General features: G+C 39.9%; 1 protein-coding gene across 10 annotated transcripts in view; it reads right to left on the bottom strand.

Moving 5' to 3' along the window:
* Positions 1–26,340, bottom strand: part of ARMH3 (armadillo like helical domain containing 3) — a 219,318-nt gene that overhangs the window by 57,880 nt on the left and 135,098 nt on the right. The window contains exon 25 of one of the 10 annotated variants that reach the window (XM_064269404.1): positions 16,041–16,139. The exons of the other annotated variants lie outside the window; for them this stretch is intronic. Coding sequence (XP_064125474.1) covers positions 16,121–16,139 — 19 coding nt within the window. The 3' untranslated portion in view covers positions 16,041–16,120. Of the gene's footprint in view, positions 1–16,040; positions 16,140–26,340 lie in introns of those variants that run through there. 10 annotated transcript variants of the gene reach the window in all.

The following is a 26,340-nucleotide window of genomic DNA, read 5'->3' as shown; positions in this document are numbered from 1 at the left end:
TTCTGAATTCTTGAAACAGCAGCCTTAAATCTCAACAGTAAATAAAAGAAGGGTAATTTTTCTCATCATCCATGTGAAGCCCAAGCTCATATGTGAACACACACATGTTAATAAGACTGTTTTTTTGTTGAGTAATGAATCCTTTTGAGAATTTGATCAAAGTCATAGATTCAGTACTCAGAAAATGAGTGTGTATACACAATTTCAGGGGATTTATAGACACCCTGAAGGTTGTCTATGGGTTGTTGTTGTTCTGACTCATAGCAACCCTATGTACAACAGAATAAAACACTGCCTGGTCCTGTGCCATTCTCACAATCGTTGTCATGCTTTAGCTCACTGTTAACAGCCACGGTGTCAATCCATCATATGAGAGTCTCCCTCTTTTTTGCTGATCCTTCACTTTACCAAGCATGATGTCATCTCCAGGGACTGGTCCCTCCTGACAAAATATCCAAAGTATGTGAGGCGAAATCTTGCCATCCTTGCTTCTAAGGAGTATTCTGGTTGTACTTCTTCCAAGACAGATTTGTTTGCTCTTCTGGCAGCCCGTGATATATTCAATATTCTTTGCCAACATCATAATTCAAAAGCATCATTTCTTCTTCGGTCTTCTTTATTCACTGTCCAGCCTCAGATGCATACAAGGCAATTGAAAACACCATTGCTTGGATCAGGCGCGCTTTAGTCCTTAAAGCGACATCTTTGCTTTTTTTTTTTTTTTTTTAACACTTTAAGAAGTCTTTTGCAGCAGATTTGCCCAAGGCAAAGCGTCATTTGATGTCTTGACTGCTACTTCCATGGCTGCTGATTGTGGATCCAAGTAAAATGAAATCCTTGACAACTTCAATATTTCCTGTTTATCATGATATTGCTTATTGGTCCAGTTGTAAGGATTTTTGTTTTCTTTACGTTAAGGTGTAATCCATACTGAAGGTTGTAGTCTTTGATCTTCATCACTAAGTCCTTCAAGCCCTCTTCATTTTCAGCAAGGAAGGTTACATCATCTGCATATTGCAGATCGTTTTAATAAGTCATCTTCCAATCCTGATGCCGTGTTTTTCTTCATATAGTCCAGCTTCTCTGATTATTTGCTCAGCATACAGACTGAATAAATATGGTGAAAAGATACAACTCTGATGCACGCCATTCCTGATTTTAAGCCACTCAGTACCCCTTGTTCTGTTAGAATGACTGCCTCTTTGTCTATGTAGATGTTTCTCATGAGCCTAATTAAATGTTCTGAAATTCCCATTCTTCATAACGTTATCCATAATTTGTTATGATTCACACAGTCAAATGCCTTTGCATAGTCAATAAAACACAGGTAAACATCTTTCTGGTATTCTCAACTTTCAGTCAAGATCCATCTGACATCAGCAATGATATCCCTCATTCTATGTCCTTTTCTGAAACCAGCTTGAATTTTTGGCAGTCCTCTGTCGAGGTACTGCTGCAACCACTTCTGAATGATCTTCAGCAAAATTTTCTTTTGTGGGATATTAATGATATTGTTTGATAATTTCTGCATTCTGTTGGATCAACTTTCTTTGGAATGGGCACAAATATGGATCTCTTTCAGTCAGTTGGCCAGGCAGCTGTCTTCCAAATTTCCTGGCATAGACAAGTGAGGGCGTCCAGCACTGCATCCATTTGATGGAACATCTCAGTTGATGTTCCAATTCCTGGAGCCTTGTTTTTCACCAATGACTTCAGTGCAGCTTGGACTTCTTCCTTCAGTATATTTGGGTCGATCGTATGTTACTTCCTGTAACAGTTGAACGTCAACCAATTCTTTTTGGTACAGTGACTCTGTGTATTCCTTCCATTTTCTTTCTTTCTTTATTTTTTTTATTAACCTTTATTAAGCTTCAAGTGAACGTTTACAAATCCAATCAGTCTGTCACATATAAGTTTACATACATCTCACTCCCTACTCCCACTTGCTCTCCCCCTCTTGAGTCAGCCCTTTCAGTCTCTCCTTTCGTGACAATTTTGCCGGCTTCTCTCTCTCTCTCTATCCTCCCATCCCCCCTCCAGACAAGAGTTGCCAACACAATCTCCAGTGTCCACCTGATATAATTAGTTCACTCTTCATCAGCGTCTCTCTCCCACCCGCTGACCTGTCCCTTTCATGCCTGATGAGTTGTCTTCGGGGATGGTTCCCGTCCTGTGCCAACAGAAGGTCTGGGGACCATGGCCGCCGGGATTCCTCTAGTCTCAGTCAGACCATTAAGTTTGGCCTTTTTATGAGAATTTGGGGTCTGTATCCCACTGATCTCCTGCTCCCTCAGGGGTCCTCTGTTGTGCTCCCTGTCAGGGCAGTCATCGATTGTGGCCGGGCACAAACTAGTTCTTCTGGTCTCAGGATGATGTAGGTCTCTGGTTCATGTGGCCCTTTGTGTCTCTTGGGCTCTTAGTTGTCGTGTGGCCTTGGTGTTCTTCATTTTCCTTTGTTCCAGGTGGGTTGAGACCAATTGATGCATCTTAGATGGCCGCTTGTTAGCATTTAAGACCCCAGACGCCTCATTTCTAAGTGGGATGCAGGATGATTTCATAATAGAATTATTTTGCCAATTGACTTAGAAGTCCCTGCGAACCATGTTCCCCAGACCCCCGCCCTTGCTCCGCTGACCTTTGAAGCCTTCATTTTATCCCGGAAACTTCTTTGCTTTTGGTCCAGTCCAATTGAGCTGACCTTCCATGTATCGAGTGTTGTCTTTCCCTTCACCTAAAGCAGTTCTTATCTACTGATTAATCAATAAAAAACCCTCTCCCACCCTCCCCCCCTCCCCCCATCGTAACCACAAAAGTATGTGTTCTTCTCAGTTTATACTATTTCTCAAGATCTTATAATAGTGGTCTTATACAATATTTGTCCTTTTGCCTCTGACTAATTTCGCTCAGCATAATGCCTTCCAGGTTCCTCCATGTTATGAAATGTTTCACAGATTCGTCACTGTTCTTTATCGATGCGTAGTATTCCATTGTGTGAATATACCACAATTTATTTACCCATTCATCCGTTGATGGACACCTTGGTTGCTTCCAACTTTTTGCTATTGTAAACAGAGCTGCAATAAACACGGGTGTGCATATATCTGTTTGTATGAAGGCTCTTGTATCTCTAGGGTATATTCCCAGGAGTGGGATTTCTGGGTTGTATGGTAGTTCTATTTCTAACTGTTTAAGATAACGCCAGATAGATTTCCAAAGTGGTTGTACCATTTACATTCCCACCAGTAGTGTATAAGAGTTCCAATCTCTCCGCAGCCTCTCCAACATTTACTATTTTGTGTTTTTTGGATTAATGCCAGCCTTGCTGGTGCGAGATGGAATCTCATCGTAGTTTTAATTTGCATTTCTCTAATGGCTAATGATCGTGAGCATTTTCTCATGTATCTGTTAGCTGCCTGAATATCTTCTTTAGTGAAATGTGTGTTCATATCCTTTGCCCACTTTTTGACTGGGTTGTTTGTCTTTTTGTGGTTGAGTTTTGACAGAATCATGTAGATTTTAGAGATCAGGCGCTGGTCAGAGATGTCATAGCTGAAAATTCTTTCCCAGTCTGTAGGTGGTCTTTTTACTCTTTTGGTGAAGTCTTTAGATGAGCATAGGTGTTTGATTTTTAGGAGCTCCCAATTATCGGGTTTCTCTTCATCATTTTTGGTAATGTTTTGTATTCTGTTTATGCCTTGTATTAGGGCTCCTAGGGTTGTCCCAATTTTTTCTTCCATGATCTTTATCGTTTTAATCTTTATGTTTAGGTCTTTGATCCACTTGGAGTTAGTTTTTGTGCATGGTGTAAGGTATGGGTCCTGTTTCATTTTTTTGCAAATGAATATCCAGTTATGCCAGCACCATTTGTTAAAAAGGCTTCCATTTTCTTTTGATACATCCTGTGTCATTCAATATTCTCCCCATAGAATCCTTCAATATTGCAACTCGAGGCTTGAAGTTTTTCTTCAGTTCTTTCAGCTTGAGAAATGCCAACCGTGTTCCTCCCTTCTCGTTTTCTAACTCCAGGTTTTGGCACATTTCATTAAAATATTTTACTTTGTCTTCTCGAGCCACCCTTTGAAATCTTCTGTTCAGCTCTTTTACGTCACCACTTTTTCCATTCACTTTAGCTACTCTACGTTGAAGAGCAAGTTTTAGAGTCTCTTCTGACATTCATTTTGGTCTTTTCTTTCCTTCCTGTCTTTTTAATGACCTCTTCATTTATGATGTACTCGATATCATTCAACAACTCATCTGGTCTTTGGTCATTAATATTTACTGAGTCAAATCTAATCCTGAGATGGTCTCTAAATTTAGGTGGAATATACTCAAGATCATACTTTGGGTCTTGTGGACTTGTTCTGATTTTCTTCAGCTTCAACCTGAGCTTGCATATGAGCAACTGATGGTCTGTTCCAGTCAGCTCCTGGTCTTGTTCTGACTGATGCTATCAAGCTCTTCCATCATCTCTTTCCACAGATATAATCTATGAGTACCAAGTTACAATTCTCTGCTCTGCTGTTAGAAACCGCCGTAGTAAAAGAATCCAGTTTTCTGTGAAGAAATGGCTGAGAGCAAGAAAAATAAAACATGAGCCTGAGAAATCTTGTCCCAGAAAGTAGGGAGGCTAACAAAGACTACTGGAGTCTTGTCAAAAGTACATAGGATCCAGCATGAAAATCTACCCCCTGTCCAAAGAGAGGACACTTTGAGCATCAATCAAACTATAATAGATTGAAACACATTAAACGCATAAAATGCTATGAGTTCATTATGATACTAATCAATAGAGGCAAAAATTTGTTGGGCATCATTGGAGGTAGATAAGAGTTTTTTTTTTTACTTCAATTTCTGATTGTTCATTGCTAGTATAAGTACCGTTGATTTTTACACATTGGTCTTATATCCTCCAAACTTGCTAAAGTCACTTATTAGTTCTAGTAGCTTTATTATAGATTGCATTAGCTTTTTTACATAGACAATCATGTTGTCTGTGAATAAAGACAGTTTAGCTTCCTTTCCAATCTCGATGCCTTTTATTTTTTCTTGTCTGATTGCCCTGTATAGAAGAACCTCCAGTACAATGCTGAATAGAAGTGGTAAGAGAAGATCCCTGTCTTGTTCCTGATCTTAGGGAAAAAAATTCAGTTTTTCACCATTAAGTCTGATGTTAGCTGTATGCTTTTTGCAGATGCCCTTGATCAGGTTGAGGAAGCTCTCTTCTATTCCTAGTATGCTGCGAGTTTTTATCAGGAATAGATGTTAGATTTCACCTTTCCCTAATAACTGATATTGAATGCCTCTTCATGTACTTATTAAACCAAAATAACCCATTGCTGTTGAGTCGATTCCAATTCATAGCGACCCTATGGGACAGATGAGAATTGCCCCATAGGCCTTCCAAGGAGTGGCTGGTAGATTTGAACTGCTGACCTTTTGGTTAACAGCCATAGCACTTAACCACTGTGCCCCCAAGTCTCCATGTGCTTATTAGTCATCCATGTATCTTCTTTGGTGAAATGTGTATTCAAATCTTTTGCCCATTTTTTAGGGGGTTGTTTGAATTCTTAGAATTGAGTTGTAAGAGTTCTTTATATTCTAGATACAAGTCCTTTACCAGATATTTGAGTTAATTTTTACATATGGTGTAAGGTTATTAATCTTTATGCATATGGATATTCAATTGTCTCAGCACTATTTGTTGGAAAAATTATCCCTTCTCCATTTAATTACCTTTGTATCTTTGTCAAAAATCAATTGACAGTAAACATAAGGGTTTATTTCTGGATTATCAACTCTGTTGCATTGATCTATATGTCTATCCTATGTCAGTACTGTGTTGTCTCAGTGAAGCTTTATGCTAAGTTTTGAAATTGGGAAATGTAAGTCTTCTAACTTTGTATTTTTCAAAATTATTTTGTTTTTTCTGGGTCCTTTGCATTTCCATATAAATTTTAGGATGGATTGGGTATTTTTTTATACTAAGGAAATATTGTTAATTTTGTTAGGTACGATAATGACATTGTGATTATAGAAGAAAATCACTTTTTTAAAAGGTGAAAACCTAACTATTTAGGAAGGAAGCGACCTGATGTTTGGGATTTGCTTTAAGATAACTTCAACAATTAAAAAATGATACAATCTCCAAAATGTACTGTTAAGTGAAAATAGCAAGCAGCAGAACAGTGTTTGTGAATACTATCAGTTGTGTAAACAAACAAAAGCCCTGAAACAAAACACACTTCCATATGTACATACTATTTCTGGAAGGATACCCAAGATGGAGGAAGGAAAAAAATGAATTATTGCTCTAAGAAGAAGTTTTTGCTTGAAAGGGCAGACAGAAGGAAGCACACCAGTCTTGACAAATGCCAAAGGCCCCCAGACTCCAGTGGGCAAATGGTCCCAGTAGACCTGTTTGGTTTAGTGCTTAAAGTGGCTTCCTCCTTCCTGGAGCCCATCACTACATGGGTGGTCAGTAGTAATCTGTCACCTCCTGGAGCTTTTGAAAGGAATAGTACTGGGGGGGCAACCGTCCTGGTCACATTTTATCTTGGTTACGGCATGATTTTACCTTGGCTTTCACATGTTCCCCCAAAGTCTTAATTGTAGTAGTACTCTACCCTAAGGAATCTTGCCATGTGTACCACTGATGCAAGTTAGGAGTTAAGGGCATAGGGTTAGGCACACATGATATGAACAATAAGTACATAATGACTAATCAAGGCCAAGACTAGCCTGCATTTCTCAGCTGGATGAAGAGTTGTGTGTCTGCTATGCATGGTCACTAAATTGCACTTTAAATCTCTTTTGGGCTGAAGGGGCATAAAAACAAAGGATTAAGATATGATCCACTGCTGAGACAAGCCTTTATCTCATAATGTTTCATTATCACCTATTTGCTCAATCAAAAATTTCAACGGTCATCTTGTAATTTCTTTCCCTATTAAAACTTGTCATTTTTACAAGGTTAATTACAGCTTTTTAATTATTACCTGCTAGACCCTGAGAGTATTGGTGAACATACTAAGTCAAGATAAGAAAACAATAAGCCCCTTGATATATATGGCTATTCAGGAAAGTCCCACTTCTGATTAAACTCGTTTAGTGCAAGCCTGAGCAAAACGATTAGAGTTCTGCTCCAAGAGCAAGCTTCATCTAGTATATCTGCATTATTTATCACACTAGAAGGAGGACAAGGGGCAGACTTTTATAAAGAGGGATACAAATCAACATGAGGTTTTAACAGATGGGGTCTTGGTTGGGGGCCGCAGCAGCCCCTTTAAGTCCAGCACTGAAAGCCATTCAGCTGAAAACACTGAAAGACCCACGGACATTTGTTTGGCAAGTCACTCAGGGTGGCAGCATCTTGCTAAATGTAATTGACCCGGTCTGGGTCAGAATGATGGCCACACATCTGCTCAGAGCAGTCAGCAGTCAGCACACTATGCTGCAGCCATAGAGCTATATTCAATATTATTGCTGCGAGTAATGCAATAATACTGCCACCACATAATTTCCCCCACTGGGCTATTTTTTGCGATTGAATAGAGATAGTTTGGCATTCAGGGAGGTGCTTCGAGTTGGACATGAGAAACAAGCACTACACACACACAGTTCAGATCATCGGAGACAATGGAGAAAGGGTGGAAGGAGACACGGAAGCTGTCAGCAACGGTTTGGCATTTGTGGCTCACCTATCCCTGGGCCCCTGACATTGTGCAAACTTGCCTTACAAACCCACAGGGTGATGAAGCTTTTTGTTCCAGTCCAAGTGCAGAGGAGTGTGGAAGCTGTCTCTGAGGTAAGTTCTGGGGCAGAAATATCCCTTAGTATTATTCTAGGTCTTATAATAGTTTGACAGTGTGAGGGCCCAGACAGAAGAAATAAACAAGGCTTTAAAACAAAAACTAAATCTGCAGAACCCCAAATAATTGGATTCAATCCATAAATCGGGGAAATGATCCTCTAACTATGTCTGATGGCTACCAGCAAGATCCAAGAGTTCCTTAACTGTGCTTTCCTTCTCAAAATAAGCCTCTCATCAGTAAACAGGTTTATACAATGCTGACACCTTAGGAAAGCTATCTTGGTAAACCCCCCATCCCTAATCCCCTCCCCCAAACAACAAGAACAAAACAACCTTGGAATTTAGAAACAACAAGAAAAAAATCCAAATCTTTCAATTTTAGTTCCTATCGCTAAATTTATTTTCGAAAGGTTGCCACATAGAAAGTATGCTAGTGATGACCAGAAATTGAACCTCTTACCCTGCCCTATGAAGATACTTTTTGTAATTTTAAAAATTAAGGTATAATTCCTATGTAGCAAAATTCACCTTTTTTAGTATACAGCTCTCTAAGTTTTGAAAACTGCATACAGTTATGTAAGCACCACCACAATCAAGATACAGAACAGTTCCATCACTCCAAAAAGTTCCCCTGTGTACCTTTTGTAGTCAATCCCTCTTCCCAATTCCAGCCCATGGCAACGACTGATCTGTTTTCTCTCCCTACGGTTTTGCCATTTCCAGAATGTCATTTTCCCAACGGAATAGCTGGGTTATTTTGTGATGCTTCTCTCCTAGCCCTTCTATATCATTTCTATGCCCTTGTGGATGTAAGAAACTTCTTCAAATCGGTATCACTTACCAACTTCATTAACACACTGTTTATTTTCAGCTCTAGATCATTAATAAAAATGCTAAATATGCCTGACTTCCTCACCAGCACCCCGCAGCATCCTAGGAAATAACACTCTCGACTCACGCACACTACCATTTAGATTCACACTTGCTTTACAGCTCATGTTGCATCCATAGCTTCTCCTCTATATTCTTAATCAATTTTCTGTGAGCCCAGAATCCTCACTATATCAACTTTAATAACTACAGGAAAACCAAACAGAACTCTTTCCAAGTCATTTGCAGTCAGTGCACTTTTTAGAAATCATGAATGCAGATAAGGACTGATACAGAGTACACTCAGAAAATTTGAGTTGTTACTCCTTTTTTTTAATTCTAGTCTAAAAGCAATCCTGGGCTTTGTTAGTCCTAAAACAGAGTGTCTTGTCCTAAAAACAGTCCTTTAAATAAATGCTGTTATTAATTAAACTAGAGAACAACAGCAACAACAACAAAAATGTCAGCATAGTTAACATACACAGCAACAGTACGGCCTAATTAATCACCATGAAGGGCAATCAAATAAAATGCTATGCATTTTTATGGAGCAATTTAATCTGGCAAGTAATTAATCACAGAAATGCTAAGCAAAACAAATGGATTTCCCTTTAACGAAGTCACATTTATCATCTGTAATGTATCCCAAACTCTAATTTGTTATCCCAACTCAAAATTGTGCAGGAGACAATGAATTGGCAGCCTTAGAACACTGATTTTTGATGGAAAAAAAAAAATTGTGCTTTTCAAATTGTTACAGTCCCTGAGCCTTTAAAGAGTTAAAGGTTATGAGGATGAAGTATGTGGCAATAAGGGACAGAGGTCTTGTCCTTAAGAGGTCTCAATCTAGGTCATTTCAGTCAAATCCACAGATAATTGCTAAATGACTCATGAAGAGAAAACACTTAGCATTAGGAGTGACAATTATAGGTCACAGATATTATCAAAACTCCAAAGGGAGGACCTTTAGTAGCTGACAACAGGGGAACGGTAGAGCTTTTGATCTTCAGAACAAGGGAGGCAGGGTACAGCACGTATCAATGCAATGAGATTTCACTCAAAGAAATTTCTCTCCTTTCTTCCTTCTTTATTTCCTTGCTTTCTTCCTTCCTCCCTTACTACCTCCCTTCTTTTCTTCCTCCCTTCCTTTCTCATTTAAACACTGACCATTTTCCCTGAGACCCAACAGCCTCACCAGTTGAAGAACATTAATAGGCTGATTTTTTTGAATGGCCTCAATTTCCAAAGACATAGTGCCATGCCTTAGCTAAGAAGGTACAAGAAACTGTTTTCATCTCCTTCTCAGCTACCCTTTCTGCTTGACTCTACTTGAGACTAAATGAACTGCCTTTTCTTTGCCAAGGAAGCTCATGGCACTTATAAGCCTTTCCTTTAATATTCCCATCTTATGCTGAGACACTGCTTTCCCCTGTTCTGAGCTTGAAGAGGGGTGCCTCTGTAGATTAAAGAACCTGGCAGAATAGCACCAGGCCTTTGATGGCTGCAATCAAAGGGGTTTTCTCTTTACTGACCTGTACAACCTCCAATACTGGGTCTGCTGAAACACTCAATACTTATTCAACTGTATAAAGAAAGCTGTGCTTTTCATACTCCTACACTGTCTATGCTTACAATTTGAGAAAAGCTACTGTAGTTATCCTACTTGGCTCAGGACATTTTGCTCTAGATTTTAACCCTTATCCTCTCCTTCAAACCTTCTTGGTCTAGTATCCCTGGTAGCTGTTCCACTAGTTGTACCTGAATTCTTCTACTCTGTCTAGCCCCTTCAGTCCATTTTTCTTTTGGATAGTCTGCCTTGCATTTTTGCTCAGAATCCTCTAAGATGCTGCCTTTGAATTACCCTATTGACTCTGGGTTAGCCCAATAGTAACTCAAGTACCACTGCTCCCAGCCAGCCTACCCCAGACCAGGCCCAATCAGGACACTGAATCCCCACTTGTGAGAGAGAGGAACTCTACATCTATTGATCTATGTTCAACAAACACAGGCACCGTGCTACTAAGATAAATAAGACTTGGATACTACCTGCCTCCAAAAAGCTCACAGCCTAGTAAAAGAGAAAGACAAGTAGAGAGTTACTATTGTAGTAGGACCAGGCCCAGCTCTATGGATAAGGTGACGCTCAAGATGCGCTATTTCAGGAGGTAAGTTGATAAGGTAGGGAAGGACATCCCAGGCAGGAGGAACAATGTATACATAGGGCCAAAAGATAAAACAGCATGGTTTGTTTGGAGAACTCTAGGTAATCTCAGATAGCTGCAGTGAGGTGACAGATAAGACAGATTCCACAAAGGAGAATGTGAATGGAATTGTATCCTAGGCTAACCCAGTGCCGTCAAGTCGATTCTGACTTGGGCACAGAGCTTAAATTTTATTCTGCAGGTGATGGGGAAGCCAGTGAAGGGGACAAGCACAGGATGGAAAAGCTCAAAACTAATATACGGTAAGTGAGAAAAGGAAAAAAGGGCTACTGACTGGAAAGGGAGGGGCATAAGAGAACTTTTTGGGGGTGATGGTGTATGCACATGCAAAAAGTTTTTCAGTTATACACTTAAGATTTTACACATTTTACCATATGTAAATAATACTTCCCCCCACATGTCTGTCAGTTTGTCCTACTGTGGGGCCTTGCATGTTGTTGTGATGCTGGAAGCTATGCCACTGGTTTTCAAATACCAGCAGGGTCACCCATGGCAAACAGGTTACAGCTGAGCTTCCAGAGTGAGACAGACTTGGCCCTGGTGACAGAAACGATGCCAGAGATCGCATAATAGAATTTTGCAAGACCAACCACTTCTTCATTGCAAATACCTTTTTTCACCAACATGAAGTTACTACAAACATGGACCTCACCAGACGGAATACACAGGATTCAAACTGACTACGTCTGTGGAAAGAGACGATGGAAAAGCTCAATATCATCAGTCACAACGAGACCAGGGGCCAAATGCGGAACAGACCATCAATTGCTAATACGCAAGTTCAAGGTGAAACTGAAGAAAATTAGAACACATCCATGAGACCCAAAGTATGACCTTGAGCATATTCCACCTGAATTCAGAGACCATCTCAAGAATTGATTTGACGCATTGAATACTAATGACCGAAGACCAGACGAGTTGTGGAATGACATCAAGGACATCATACATGAAGAAAACAAGAGGTCATTAAAAAGACAGGAAAGAAAGAAAAGACCAAAATGGATGGCAGAAGAGACTCTGAAGCTTGCTCTTGAATGTAAATAGCTAAAGCTAAAGGAAGAAATAATGAAGTAAAAGAGCTGAATATAAGATTTCAAAGGAAGGTTGGAGAAAACAAAGTATTACAATGGTATGTGCAAAGACCTGAAGGTAGAAAACAAAAGCAAAGAACACACTCAGCTGAAAGAACTGAATAAAAAATTCAAGCCTTGAGTTGCAGTACTGAACGATTCTATGGGGAAAATATTAAATGATGCAGGAAGCATTAAAAGATAGAAGGAATACACAGAGTCACTATACCAAAAAGATTTGGTTGATGTTCAACCATTTCAGGAGGTGGCATATGATCAGGAACCAATGGTACTGAAGGAAGAAGTCCAAGTTGCACTGAAGGCAATGGCAAAAAACAAGGCTCAGGAAGTGAGGGAATACCAGTTGAGATGTATCAACAAATGGATGCAGCACTGAAGTGCTCACTAATCTATACCAAGAAATTTAGAAGATAGCTATCTGGCCAACCAACTGGAAGAGATCCATATTTATGCCTATTCCCTAGAAAGTGATCCAGCAGAATGTGGAAATTATTGAATATCGTTAATATCACACACAAGGAAAATTTTGCTGAAAGTCATTCAAAAGCAGCTATAGCAATGCACTGACAGGGAATGCCAGAAGTTCAAGCTGGATTCAGAAGAGGACGTGAAGCCAGGGATGCCATTGCTGATGTCAGATGGACCCTGGCTGAAAGCAGAGAATACCAGAAAGATGTTTGACTGTGTTTTACTGACTATGCAAAGGCATTTGACTGTGTGGATCATAACAAATTATGGATAACATTGCGAAAAACAGGAACTCCAGAACACTTAATTGTGCTCATGAGAAACCTGTACATAGATCACGAAGCAGTCGTTCTAAAAGAGTAAGAGGATACTGTGTGGTTTAAAGTCAGTAAAGGTGTATGTCAGGGTTGTATCCTTTCACCATACTTATTCAATCTGTATGCTGAGCAAATAATCTGAGAAGCTGGACTATATGAAGAAGAATGGGGCATCAGGAGTGGAGGAAGACTCATTAACAACCTGAGATATGCAGATGACACAACCTTGCTTGCTGAAAGTGAAGAGGACTTGAAGCACTGATGAAGATCAACAACCACAGCTTTCAGTATGGATTACACCTCAACATAAAGAAAACAAAAATCCTTACAACTGGACCAACAAGCAACATCATGATAAGTGGACAAAAGACTGAAGTTGTCAAGGATTTTATTTTACTTGGATCTACAATCAACACTCGTGGAAGCAGCAGTCAAGAAATCAAAAGGTGAAAAAGACCAGACTTAATGGTCTGACTAAGGCTAGAAGGACACTGGTGGTCATGGCCTTCAGACCTTCTGTTGACCCAGGACAGGAACCATTCCCAAAGACAACTCTTCAGACAGGGATTGGACTGGACAATGTAATGGAGAGGGATGTTGGTGAGGAGTGGGCTTCTTGGATCAGGTGGACACTTGAGACTATGTTGGCATCTCCTGTTTGGAGGGTAGATGACTGGGTAGAGCGGGTTAGAAGCTGGTGGAATGCACACGAAAAGAGAGTAGAGGGAGGGAGCGGACTGTCTCATTAAGGGGAAAGCAATTGGGAGTATGTAGCAAGGTGCATATAAATTTTTGTGTGAGACACTGACTTGATTTGTAAACTTTCACTTAAAGCACTATAAAAATTAAAAAAAAAAAAAAAAAAGGCTTAGGAATTAAAATAAAAAGTTTTCCAGAAAGGGGGAAAAAAAAAAATCAAAAGATGTACTGCACTAGGCAAATCTGGGGCAAAAGACCTCTTTAAAGTGTTGAAAAGCAAAGATGTCACATTGAAGACTAAGGTGTGTGTGACCCAAGTCATGGTGCTTTCAATTGCCTCATATGCATGCAGAAACTAGACAATGAATAAGGAAGACCGAAGGAGAGCTGACCCCTTTGAATCGTTGTATTGGCAAACCATATTGAATATACCATGAACTGGCAAAAGAATGAACAAATCTGTCTTGAAAGAAGTACAACCAGAATGCTCCTTAGAAGCAAGGATGGGGAGACTACATCTCACATACTTTGGACATATTATCGGGAGGGATCACTCCCTGGAGAAGGTATCATACTTGGTAGAGTAGAGGGCCAGTGAAAAAGAGGAAGACCCTCAACAAGATGGACTGACACAGTGGCTGCAGCAATGGGCTCAAGCATAACAACTGTAAGGATGGTGTAGGACCAGGTAGCATTTCATTCTGTTGTTCATAGGGTGAACCGACTCAACTGCACCTGACAACAAGAAATAATACCTCAATTTTAAAGAAACAAAAATCGGGCTTTGTGAGTTGGTAACATTCTATTTCTTAAGGCAAGTGATTCACAGATGTTCATTTTTTGATCAATCTTTATAACATATATATTAATAATACTTTCAGAATTTATCCAATAAGAATTTAATTCAGAATAAATGGGCAAAAGGAGATTTTAATCCATCCCTACATGAATTCCATTTAGTAAACTGACCCAACAGAAAGATGAGGTACAGTCAAAATCCTGGCCAGTCATAAATAGTATACGAAACATTATAAAGAATGTAGAAGAAAAACTAGATAACTGGGAGCTCCTAAAAATCAAACACCTATGCTCATCCAAAGACTTCACCAAAAGAGTAAAAAGACTACCACAGACTGGGAAAAAGATTTTAGCTATGACATTTCTGATCAGCACCTGATCTCTAAAATCTACATGATACTGCAAAAACTCAACTGCAAAAAGACAAATAACCCAATTAAAAAATGGGCAAAAGATATGAATAGACACTTTACTAAAGAAGACATTCAGGCTGCTAACAGATAATATGAGGAAATGTTCACGATCATTAGCCATTAGAGAAATGCAGATCAAAACTACAATGAGATTTCATCTCACTCCAACAACAAGGCTGGCATTAATCCAAAAAACACAAAATAATAAATGTTGGAGAGGCTGTGGAGAGATTGGGACACTTCTACACTGCTGGTGGGAATGTCAAATGGTACAATCACTTTGGAAATCGATTTGGCACTTCCTTAAAAAGCTAGAAATAGAACTACCATACGATCCAGCAATCCTACTCCTTGGAATATATCCTAGAGAAATAAGAGCCTTTACACGAACAGATATATGCACACCCATGTTTATTGCAGCTCTGTTTACAATAGCAAAAACATGGAAGCAAGCAAGGTGCCCATCAACGGATGAGTGGATAAATAAATTATGGTATATTCACACAATGGAATACTACGCATTGATAAAGAACAGTGAGGAATCCGTGAAACATTTTATAACATGGAGGAACCTGGAAGGCATTATGCTGAGTGAAATTAGTCAGTTGCAAAAGGACAAATATTGTATAAGACCACTATTATAAGAACTCGAGAAATAGTTTAAACTGAGAAGAAAACATTCCTCCGTCGTTACGAGAGGGGGGAGGGAGGGGGGTGGGAGAGGGGCATTCACTAATTAGATAGTAGATAAGAACTACTTTAGGTGAAGGGAAAGACAGCACACAATACAGGGGAGGTCAGCACAACTGGACTAAACCAAAAGCAAAGCAGTTTCCTGAATAAACTGAATGCTTCGAAGGCCAGTGTAGCAGGGGCAGGGGTCTGGGGACCATGGTTTCAGGGGACATCTAAGTCAATTGGCATAATAAAATCTATTAAGAAAACACTCCGCATCCCACTTCGAAGAGTAGCGTCTGGGGTCTTAAACGCTAGCAAGCAGCCATCTAAGATGCATCAATTGGTCTCAACCCACCTGGATCAAAGGAGAATGAAGAGCACCAAGGACACAATGTAATTACGAGCCCAAGAGACAGAAAGGGCCACATGAACCAGTGACTACATCATCCTGAGACCAGAAGAACTAGATGGTGCCCAGCTACAACCGATGACAGCCCTGACAGGGAACACAACAGAGAACCCCCAAGGGAGCAGGAGAGCAGTGGGATGCAGACCCCAAATTCTCATAAGACCAGACTTAATGGTCTGACTGAGACTAGAAGGACCCCAGTGATCATGGTCTCCAGACCTTCTGTTGGCCCAGGACAGGAACCATTCCCGAAGCCAACTCTTCAGACATGGATTGGACTGGACAATGGGTTGCAGAGGGATGCTGGTGAGGGGTGAGCTTCTTCGGTCAGGTGGACACTTGAGACTACGTTGGCATCTCCTGCCTGGAGGGGAGATGAGAGGGTGGAGGGGGTTAGAAGCTGGCGAAAAGGGCACAAAAAGAGAGAGTGGAGGAAGAGGGCGGGCTGTCTTATTAGGGGGAGAGTAATTGGGAGTGTGTAGCAAGGCGTATACATGTTTTTGTGTGAGAGACTGACTTGATTTGTAAACTGTCACTTAAAGCACAATAAAAATTATTAAAAAAAAAAAAAAAAAATCCTGGCCAGAAATGTCCTGCCTCCCGCTACCCAGAATGAGCTCCAATCAGGGATGGTTATTACTGCTGCTTTTTTCAGAGGTATCACCAAGATGAATGCATGAGGGAAGAGACCAATGGAAACCAAATGTCTCTGTGGAGCTTCCCTGAGATTGAGAATTTTCATCATATGAAAATGGTGTCAAATGAGAAAGAAATTAATGTTTTTTGGTGCACAGCGTGGTGAAAATGCATTAGCACCCCCTGTTTGACATCCCACTCACATGTTATTGGTTTTAAAAGAAATTATATAGAAACCAATTAGAACAAAAAATCTCATTAAACCTCTTACAACAGGAGCCCACTTTGCTAGAGCACGCACAGTATCTAGGCTCCAGGGAGAAAGGTATAATCAGGTAAAATTAATCAAAACCTACATAAAAAGAACAACAAGAGACAGTTTAAGATGAAAATCTTTCCTTAGAGTTAGAAATTCCTGAAGTTTGATCACTGAGTACATAATTCTGCTTATTATTACCTTTCACTATGTAACACTGTATTTATAATTAGGCTGATATCACGGCAAAATGACAGTAAAGTGTAGACACAATTCATTTAACAATTAATCTACTGGAGCTAAAAATTCTTACCATGTCATTAATTGCCTACTTAAAGCACTGCCTCAGTTTCAGATTATCAGACACCTTTAAGAACCCATGGGAAATGGAATGCACAAGGCAAAGCCTGTTTAGAGAACCAGCAAGCAGCAGTGAACTTCACACTTTTCTCTCCCTAAGGACCCCAACTCAGAAGAGCCTTTATTGTGACCACCAAGCTTTCTAATTAAAAGAGAAAACAATAAAGAGCATCTTTCTTGCTAAAGCTCTCCCATTCACCCTCACTTGAAAGCCGCCTGTTCACTGCCCTTTACGTGTATGTTCTAATTTCTCAATATAAACACGAATGCTTTTATATGAATACCACCAAATTATACAAGTGACGAATGTTAAAATGGCAATTTTTTTGTTACATATATATTTACCACAATTTAAAAAAATAAAAAAGAATGCTTGCTATATCCCTTTCTCCCCTTTTAGCTCCTCAACTAATGAATTGCTCTGCTGAGGTTGTGGGAGAGTAGGAGGCTAGAGGGAGGTTTGAGCTACTCTTTGAAGGTTGTTGCCCCTGGTTTTTCTATAAAAGGATCTTATTTTTCTAGTCTGGCCCTGGCTGATGATTCACCACCCACAATCTTTTTCTTATAACACATATTCCTTACAAAGAGCTTTGCAGTTTTTTTTTTTTAATTTTTATTGTGTTTTAAGTGAAAGTTTACAAATCAAGTCAGTCTCTCATACACACCTTGCTATACACTCCTAGTTGCTCTCCCCCTAATGAGACAGCACACCCCTTCTCTCCACTCTCTATTTTTGAGCCCATTCGGCCAGCTTCTGATCCCCTCTGCCCTTTCATCTTCCCTCCAGATAGGAGCTACCCACATAGTCTCACGTATCTACTTGATCCAAGAAGCTCACTCTTTATCAGTATCATTTTCTATCCCATAGTCCAGTCCAATCCCTGTCTGAAGAGTTGGCTTGGGCTAACAGAAGGTCTGGGGACCATGATCTCCGGGGTCCTTCTAGTCTGCAATTGTTTCTTAAGGAATTTTTTTAGTCTTCAAGGCCATTTTATATAATAGCAGCAAGCCCAAGCCCAGAAAGGAGAGGGATTAGTCCCAAACCTTCCACCAAATCAGTAATAGAGTCAGGATCAGATCAAAGCCTCTGGACAAAGATACAGAAGGCATATTTCCCAAATGTGCTGATGATACAAAACTGCAAAAGATAACCAAAACAAAGAATGACATAATCAGGATTCGAAAAATATCCTGACAGGTTAGAATGTTGGGTTGAAACCAAAAGGACACATTTTAACAAGGATAAAGAGTTGAATTTAGGTTAGTTTAAAAAAAATAAACAGGATGTTCAGAAGAAGATTCATCAAAACAGTAACAGTAGCTATCTCTGGATGGTGAGATTTCAGATGATTTTACTTTACTTTGTTCTCTGTATTTTCTTTTATTGCTTAAATTTTTTATAATGAGCAGTTAGTACTAAAAAAAAAAAAACCCACCACCACAAAAAAAAAAAAAATTACCAACTAAACAAGTAGAGGACGGGAGAGGGCTGGCCTAACAGCAGATCACTTTAAGCAGATTTGAAGGTTTTAGTGGGACACAAGCTTGCTATGAGCCAGCAATGTGATTCAGCTGCTGAAAATCGAATGCAATTGGAGGCTGCAAATAAAATATGTCCATATCATTGGTGTTAATAATTCCCCGTAATATCAGCTAGTCAGATCACATCTGGCCCCAGTTTTAGGTATCAATCAATCTAGTACGTATTTATTGAATGCTAAAAAAAAAAATTTTTTTTTTAATTTGATACAAGGCAAATCCTAACACCATACTTTAAGAAATAAACTGAGAAGTTAGAACATGACCAAAGAACAATCACAGTATGCCAGAGATTTAGAAGCCATGACATATGAAGAACGAGCAAGGAAAAAAAAGGGTGTTTTGCCTACAGAAGGCCAGTAGTGTACATGTTAGCCCTTCAGATAGCTGAAGAAGTTAACATGTAGAAGACACAGTAAACTTTTTGGTGCTGCACCTGAGGGGAAAACACTCATACCACTTTTAAGGTAAGGAAGAGAATCCTATCATTTTTAAAATGGAACAGTCTGTAGCCTAAAATAATAAGTGCTATATCGTTAAGTGTTCAAACATAGAGGCTGGATGTTTCCCCAACAAATGAGAAAGAGATGGAATAGATGACAGGTTAGGTTCTTTCAGCTCTATGGTTCTGTGATCTAGGCACTGATAATTAGTCAAAGTTCAACAGAAAAAAAGAGGTCTAGCACCTTAGCCATTCTAGTATAAACCTGTTCCCTGGCCAGACAATGTGGAATGACTAGGCTCCTGTAAAGGCAAGAAGACTTCTCTTGTTGTTCCTAAGAATCCCAGGAAACCTAAAGTTTTGTCTGCTGAAGAGTTGTCTGTGTGTGTCTGCTGACAAGATAATATATTGCTACCCAATAGTAATGGCATCTTCTTGCCATTAGCAGATCAGCAGTCTATTCTTGAACATGGTTAAAATATCTGAGTTATATGACGGGAGTTCCAACCTGATTTTTGGGAAAGATAAACGGAGAAAGAAAAATAAGGGATAAGATGAAGAACTGTCCATGGCTTAAAAAGGACTTCTCTATAAGTACCCTAGGTATGGAATAGAAAAGGAATTAGGGACCTAAGCTATGCCTATTGATCTCATTTGTGAGTAGGCTTTATATAGGTTATAATTAGAAACCAGTATTTTGTAAACTAAGCCATATTATTATATGCCTACCAAGATAAAAAAAAAAAAATTATTGCTGTCCAGTCTGAGATATAGTGACCCTACAGGACAGAGTAGAACTGCTCCCATAGGGTTTCCAAGGAGCGGCTGGTGGATTCCAACCGTCGACATTTTTGGTTAGCAGCTGTAGCTCACTGTAGCTCTCAACCACTGCGCTACTAGGGCTCCATTTCCTAGCAAAGGTTCCTTTTGGAGGAAAAAATTCACCTTTTCTCAGATGAAAACAAATTTTTTTTCCTTACCTTGGGTTCAATAATAATTAGGGATTAGCACATTCCGAAAGGACCAGGGACGATGGTGCCTGCAAAGACAGCCTATCCTATGGAGAGTTGCCTGGGAAAGAGCAAAAGCCCCAAAATGACAGGGTTCAGACCGCTGTAGACTCTAATCCCTTCCCACCTGTTACCCCATTACATAATGAGTCAACCAGGAATACCTTTTTTCCTGACCTGCTAAGACAGGGAAGCAGTTCTAGGTCACCCTGACTGTCCCTCTGGTTCTCAACTCTTAGAATTTAAAAACAGTTAAAAAGATAAGGAAACGGTGACAAAAACAGAAGAATACAGAAATATTTCTCAAACCACAGGCTTCTAAAGAAAGGATCCCAAAGAAGAATCTAAGTTTTCTGGGTTTGTTCTTGTTCTTTTTTTGGTGTGTGTTCTCTGTCTCTCTCACACAAACGCACCATACTTTCTCTCATTCATTCTCTCTCTCTCTTATTCTTGCTGTTCCCAGGTGTTTGATGCTTACCTGAAGAAACTGGAAATAGCATATAGTAGGTCTTGCTGATTAAAAGATTAGCAGATTAAAGGACATATGACAGCTGGTTCATCTCAGAAACCCATAAAAAGTTAATGTTAAGCACTTACTATACCATAAAATTATAGGTAGGAGATCCAAAAAATTCCTAATGAGACAAGTGTAAACCAGAGGCCTTTGTTATGTAAATATATACTTATGGAAACAAAGACTGGCACAGGCTGCAAACCTAAAGAGAGAAGCGAGAATCTGCTCTCCTGCCATGTCGGGGGGAACCCTGATGGCACAGTGGTTAAGTGCTCGGCTGCTAACTGAATGGTCAGTGGTTTGAATCCACCAGCCACTCTGTGGGAGAAAGATGTGGCAGTCTGCTTCCATAAAGATTTACAGCGTTGGCACTTCATTAAAGAAGACATTCAGGTGGTTAACATGAGGAAATGCTCACGATCACTAGCCACTAGAGAAATGCAAATCGAAACTACAATGAGATACCATCTCACCCCAACAAAGCTAGCATTAATCCAAAAAGTACAAAATAATAAATGTTGGCAAGGTTGTGGAGAGATTGGAATACTTATACACTGCTGGTGGGAATGTAAAATGGTACTACCACTTTGGAAATCACTTTGGCACTTCCTTAAAAAGCTAGAAATAGAAGTACCGTACGATCCAACAATTCCACTCCTTGGAGTATATCCTAGAGAAATAAGGGCCATCACACAAATACATATATGCCCATCCATGTTCACTGCAGCACTGTTCACAACTGCAAAAAGATGGAGACAACCTAGATGCCCATCAATGGACTAATGGATAAACAAATTATGGTATATTCACACAATGGAGTACTACACAACAACAAAGAACAACAATGAATTTGAGAAACATCTCATAACATGGATGAATCTGGAAGGCATTATGCTAAGTGAAATTAGTCACAAAAGGACAAATATCGTACGAGACCACTATTATAAGAACTCAAGAAAAGGTTTAAACACAGAAGAAAACATTCTTCTGTGAATGAGGGTGGAGGGGGAGGGAGAGGGAAATTCACTAACTAGACAGTAGACAAGAATTATCTTAGGTGAAGGGAAGGACAACACACAATACAGGGGAAGTCAGCACCACTGGCCTAAACCAAAAGCTAAGAAGTTTCCTGAACACAACCAGATACTTCAAGAGACAGTATAGCAAGGGTCGGGGTCTGGGGACTACAGTTTCAGGGGATATCTAGGTCAAGTGGCATAACAAAGTTTATTAGAAAATTTTTCTGCATCCCACTTTGGTGAGTGGCATCTAGAGTCTTAAAAGCTAGCCAGTGGCCATCTGAGATGCATCGACTGGTCCCAACCCACCTGGAGCAAAGAAGAATGAAGAATATCAAAGATACAAGAAAAATATTAGCCCAAGAGACAAAAGGGGCCACATAAACCAGAGATTCCACCAACTTGAGACCAGAAGAACTAGACGGTGCCTGGCTACCACTAATCACCATCTGACAGGGAACATAACAGAGAGTCCCTGACGGCGCAGGAAAAAAAGTGTGGTGCAGAACTCAATTTCTAGTAAAAAGACCAGGCTTAATGGTCTGACTGAGACTGAAGGGACCCCAGAAGACATGGTCTCTGGACACTCCTTTAACTCAGAACTAAAACCATTTCTGAAGCCAGCTCTTCAGATAAAGAATAGACTGGACTATAAGACATAAATTGATACTTGTGAAGAGTGTGCTTCTTAGTTCAAGAAGATAAATGAAACTAAATGGGCAGCTCCTATCCAGAGGTGAGATGAGAAGGCACAAAAGGATAGGAGCTGACTGAATGAATGCAGGAAATATGGGGTGGAAAGGAGGAATATGAGGTCACATTATAGGGATAGCTACTAGGGTCACCTAACAATGTGTGCATAAATCTTCAAATGAGAAACTACCTTGAGCTGTAAACTTTCACCTGAAGCACAATTAAAAAAAAAAAAAAAGATTTACAGCCTTGGAAACCCTATACGGCCGTTTTACTCTGTTCTATAGGGACATCCATGTTGGAATTGACTCAAAGGCAATGGGTTTGGTTTTTTTTTTGACCACGTGGGGGCCATTCACTCACATATCTGGGATCAAAGGCTAGGACATTCTGGAGGAAATTGTGAATCATCCATTTCTCCTCTAGTGCTCTCTGCAGTTTCACCTGCAAATGTCTACTTAGAACAAAGCCCTTCCAATTTACCTCAAGCTCCAGGATTCTTAGCTACCTTTAGTCAGCAGGAAGCAGCTACTCCACTGTTACTGGCTCAGTCACAAAGGCAGTTCTTCGAACCACATCCAAAAGGCTCAAGTATTTGGCATAATTCATCAAGAAAGAGAAAAATGTCAATGCAATTAACAAGCAAAAAGATTGTTTAGTTGTTTGCCAAAATAAGGTCACTAGATACATACAGGAAACCCAGGTGGCGTAGTGGCTAAGTGCTACGGCTGCTAACCAAGAGGTCAGCAGTTCGAATCTGCCAGGTGCTCCTTGGAAACTCTGTTCTACAGGGTCGTTATGAGTTGGAATGGACTTGATGGCAGTGGTGGTTTTTAGAGACATATAAAATCTCTTTCTGCTAACTCACAATAAAATGCTCTTATAAAATTCTTCAAGTTGGCCCTTCATATTCCTATGAAACCCAAGCCTTTGCAAAGGGTGAGGCCTCACACCATAAGGCCTCAACTGACACTCTCTGAGCATGCACCTGGAAACCACTAAGGAGATCCTTCTATTTCACAGTCCAGTAAACTTGATTCAGAACAGAGGGTTAACTCAAAGCTGACTCCTTTTCTCCTAGGAGCCATATCCAGAAATAGTTCTTAATCTGGCCCAATAAAAACAGGCCACAATCAGCAGCCCCTACGGTACTGGGAGAAAATCGGATGTAAAAGACAGGGCACAGGACAAAAACATACAAACTGCTGATTTCAAACATAAAAGAACACAGAGAACAACTAACTCCTTCACCAATCCCACATCAAAGTCTTGTGTCCTTCTCTCAAAATTATAAACCCTCTCAAACAAATGCTGACCAATTAGCCCGGTCACTTTTGTACCTGAACGCTTTCTTTGCTATAAAGCTCAGCTGCAGGCATCAAAAGCCAATAAGTTCTGATTGTTCACATTTGAGTACAGGAAAAGAAATAGCTGTAGACTATCAGCTCACTAAGCAACAGAAACAGGGTCTGGAATGCTGTGTTTAACACCTATACATATGGATACCCTGGTGGCGTAGTGGTTAAGTGCTACGGCTGCTACCAAAAGGTCAGCAGTTCAAATCCACCAGGTGCTCCTTGGAAACTCCATAGGGTGGTTCTACTCTGTCCTGTAAGGTTGCTATGAGTCAGAATCGACTTGATGGCAATGGGTTTCAATGGGATACGAAGAAAATCTCCCACGAAGGAAGTATGTATCTGAAGTTTAAATACAGACTTCTTCCTCACTATCATCTATTTTCAGCACTAGATATCATACAGTGGGCAACTTTAGAGTCCTCTTTTAAATGAGTCCTCACTTTCTCAGGAAATACAACCTCTGAGTTATAAAAAGAGATCCATTCCTAAGTGTGTCTTTAAAAATTTGTAGGTAAGTCAGAATGGATACATATGATTCTTATTTAGCCTACTTTAGTGCTAGAAGGGAGCCTTGGTGGCACAGTGGTTAAAGCACTCAGCTGACAAACAAAAAGTGGGCGGTTCAAATCTACCAGCCATTCTGGGGGACAAAGATGTGAGAGTCTGCTTCTGTAAAGATTTACAGCCTTGGAAATCCTATAGGGTAGTTCTACTCTGTCCTATAGGGTCACTATGAGATGGAATCGACTTGGCAGCAGTGGGTTTGGTTTGGTTTGGTTTACTGCAAGAAAAGGCTTGAAGCCTTTTCAATGACTTAAAAGCTGTATGTGCAGCAAGTGAAGGCGATTGTGATGGAGAATTTGTTGCAAGTACCTATTGGTTCAATCATTTCAAAGAGAAGGCAAATTTACATAATATTAAAGGGCAAGTCCAAGTTGTCCTAGGTCAGATGTTTGTAACATGGGGATATGAAATTCCTCGTTTTTAGTTTGTTTGTTTTTTGTAAATAAAGTTTACTTAAATGGGTATTCCATGTGTTATGTTATTTAGAGCTACAGAGGAGTAACATGAGGAGCCCTGGTGGTGCAGTGGTAAAAGCGCTTGGTTGCCAACCAAAAGGTTGGCAGTTCGAACCCACCAGCTGCTCCGCAGGAGAAAAATGTGACAGTCTGCTTCAGTAAGGATTTACAGCCTTGGAAACCCTTTGGGGCAGTTCTGCTTTGTCCTATAGGGTTTCTATGAGATGCAATAAACTTTACAGCAGTGAGTTTGGTTTTGGGTTTTTAGGAGTAACATTTCTATATTTCACTAGGATTAAGTTTGTATAAATCTGAAGCTTATTCTGATAAATTAAAATGTATATGGTAAGGCCTAGAGCAACCATTATGGAAGTAACAACAACAAAAAAATTGTGAAAAAACTATCACAGATTTTAAAACGCTACATTAGACAATACGCGCTTAATGCAAAACAAAGCTGCAAAGTAGGAAGCGAGGGAAAAAACAGCCCTGAGACATAGAGAAAGCAAAAAGCTAAATGGCAGGCATAAACCCAACTATATCAATAATAATATTAAATGTGAATGGATTAAACCATCCAATCAAAAGCCAGAGACTATCATACTGGATAAAAAACAAGATCCAATTATACGCTGTCTATAAAAGATTCACTTCACATTCAAGGATGCAAAGAGATCAAAAGCAAAGAAATGGAAAAAGATATATTATGCAAACAGCAACAACAACAAAAAACAAAGCTTAAGTATCTATACTAACATCAGACAAAACAGACTTCAATACAAAAGAAAAAAGCTACTGGAAATAAAGAGGGACATTTTATAATGATAAAAGTGTTACTTTCACTTGAAGCTCAATAAAAGTTAAAAAAAAAAAAAAAGCTAGAACTAGAACTACCATACGATCCAGCAATCCCACTCCTTGGAATATACCCTAGAGACATAAGAGCCTTTACACAAACAGATATATGCACACCCATGTTTACTGCAGCTCTGTTTACAATAGCAAAAACATGGAAGCAACCAAGGTGCCCATCAACAGATGAATGGATAAATAAATTATGGTATATTCACCCAATGGAATACTACGCATTGATAAAGAACAGTGAGGAATCTGTGAAACATTTCATAACGTGGAGGAACCTGGAAGGCATCATGCTGAGTGAAATTGGTCAGTTGCAAAAGGACAAATATTGTATAAGACCACTATTATAAGAGCTTGAGAAATAGTTTAAACTGAGAAGAAAACATTCTTTTGTGGTTACGAGAGGGGAGGGAGCGAGGGTGGGAGAGGGGCATTCACTAATTAGATAGTAGATAAGAACTACTTTAGGTGAAGGGAAAGACAACACACAATACAGGAGAGGTCAGCACAACTGGACTAAACCAAAAGCAAAGCAGTTTCCTGAATAAACTGAATGCTTCGAAGGCCAGTGTAGCAGGGGCAGGGGTCTGGGGACCATGGTTTCAGGGGACATCTAAGTCAATTGGCATAATAAAATCTACTAAGAAAACATTCTGCATCCCACTTTGAAGAGTGGCGTCTGGGGTCTTAAATGCTAGCAAGCAGCCATCTAAAATGCGTCAATTGGTCTCAACCCACCTGGATCAAACAAGGATGAAGAACACCGAGGACACAAGGTAATTACGAGCCCAAGAGACAGAAAGGGCCACATGAACCAGAGACTACATCATCCTGAGACCAGAAGAACTAGATGTTGCC

Source organism: Loxodonta africana, chromosome 16, assembly GCF_030014295.1.
Source record: "Loxodonta africana isolate mLoxAfr1 chromosome 16, mLoxAfr1.hap2, whole genome shotgun sequence".
In the NCBI taxonomy this organism is placed as follows: Eukaryota; Metazoa; Chordata; class Mammalia; order Proboscidea; family Elephantidae; genus Loxodonta; species Loxodonta africana.
Note: the sequence above shows the minus strand (reverse complement) of the source record. Positions and strands in the feature narration are given on the sequence as shown.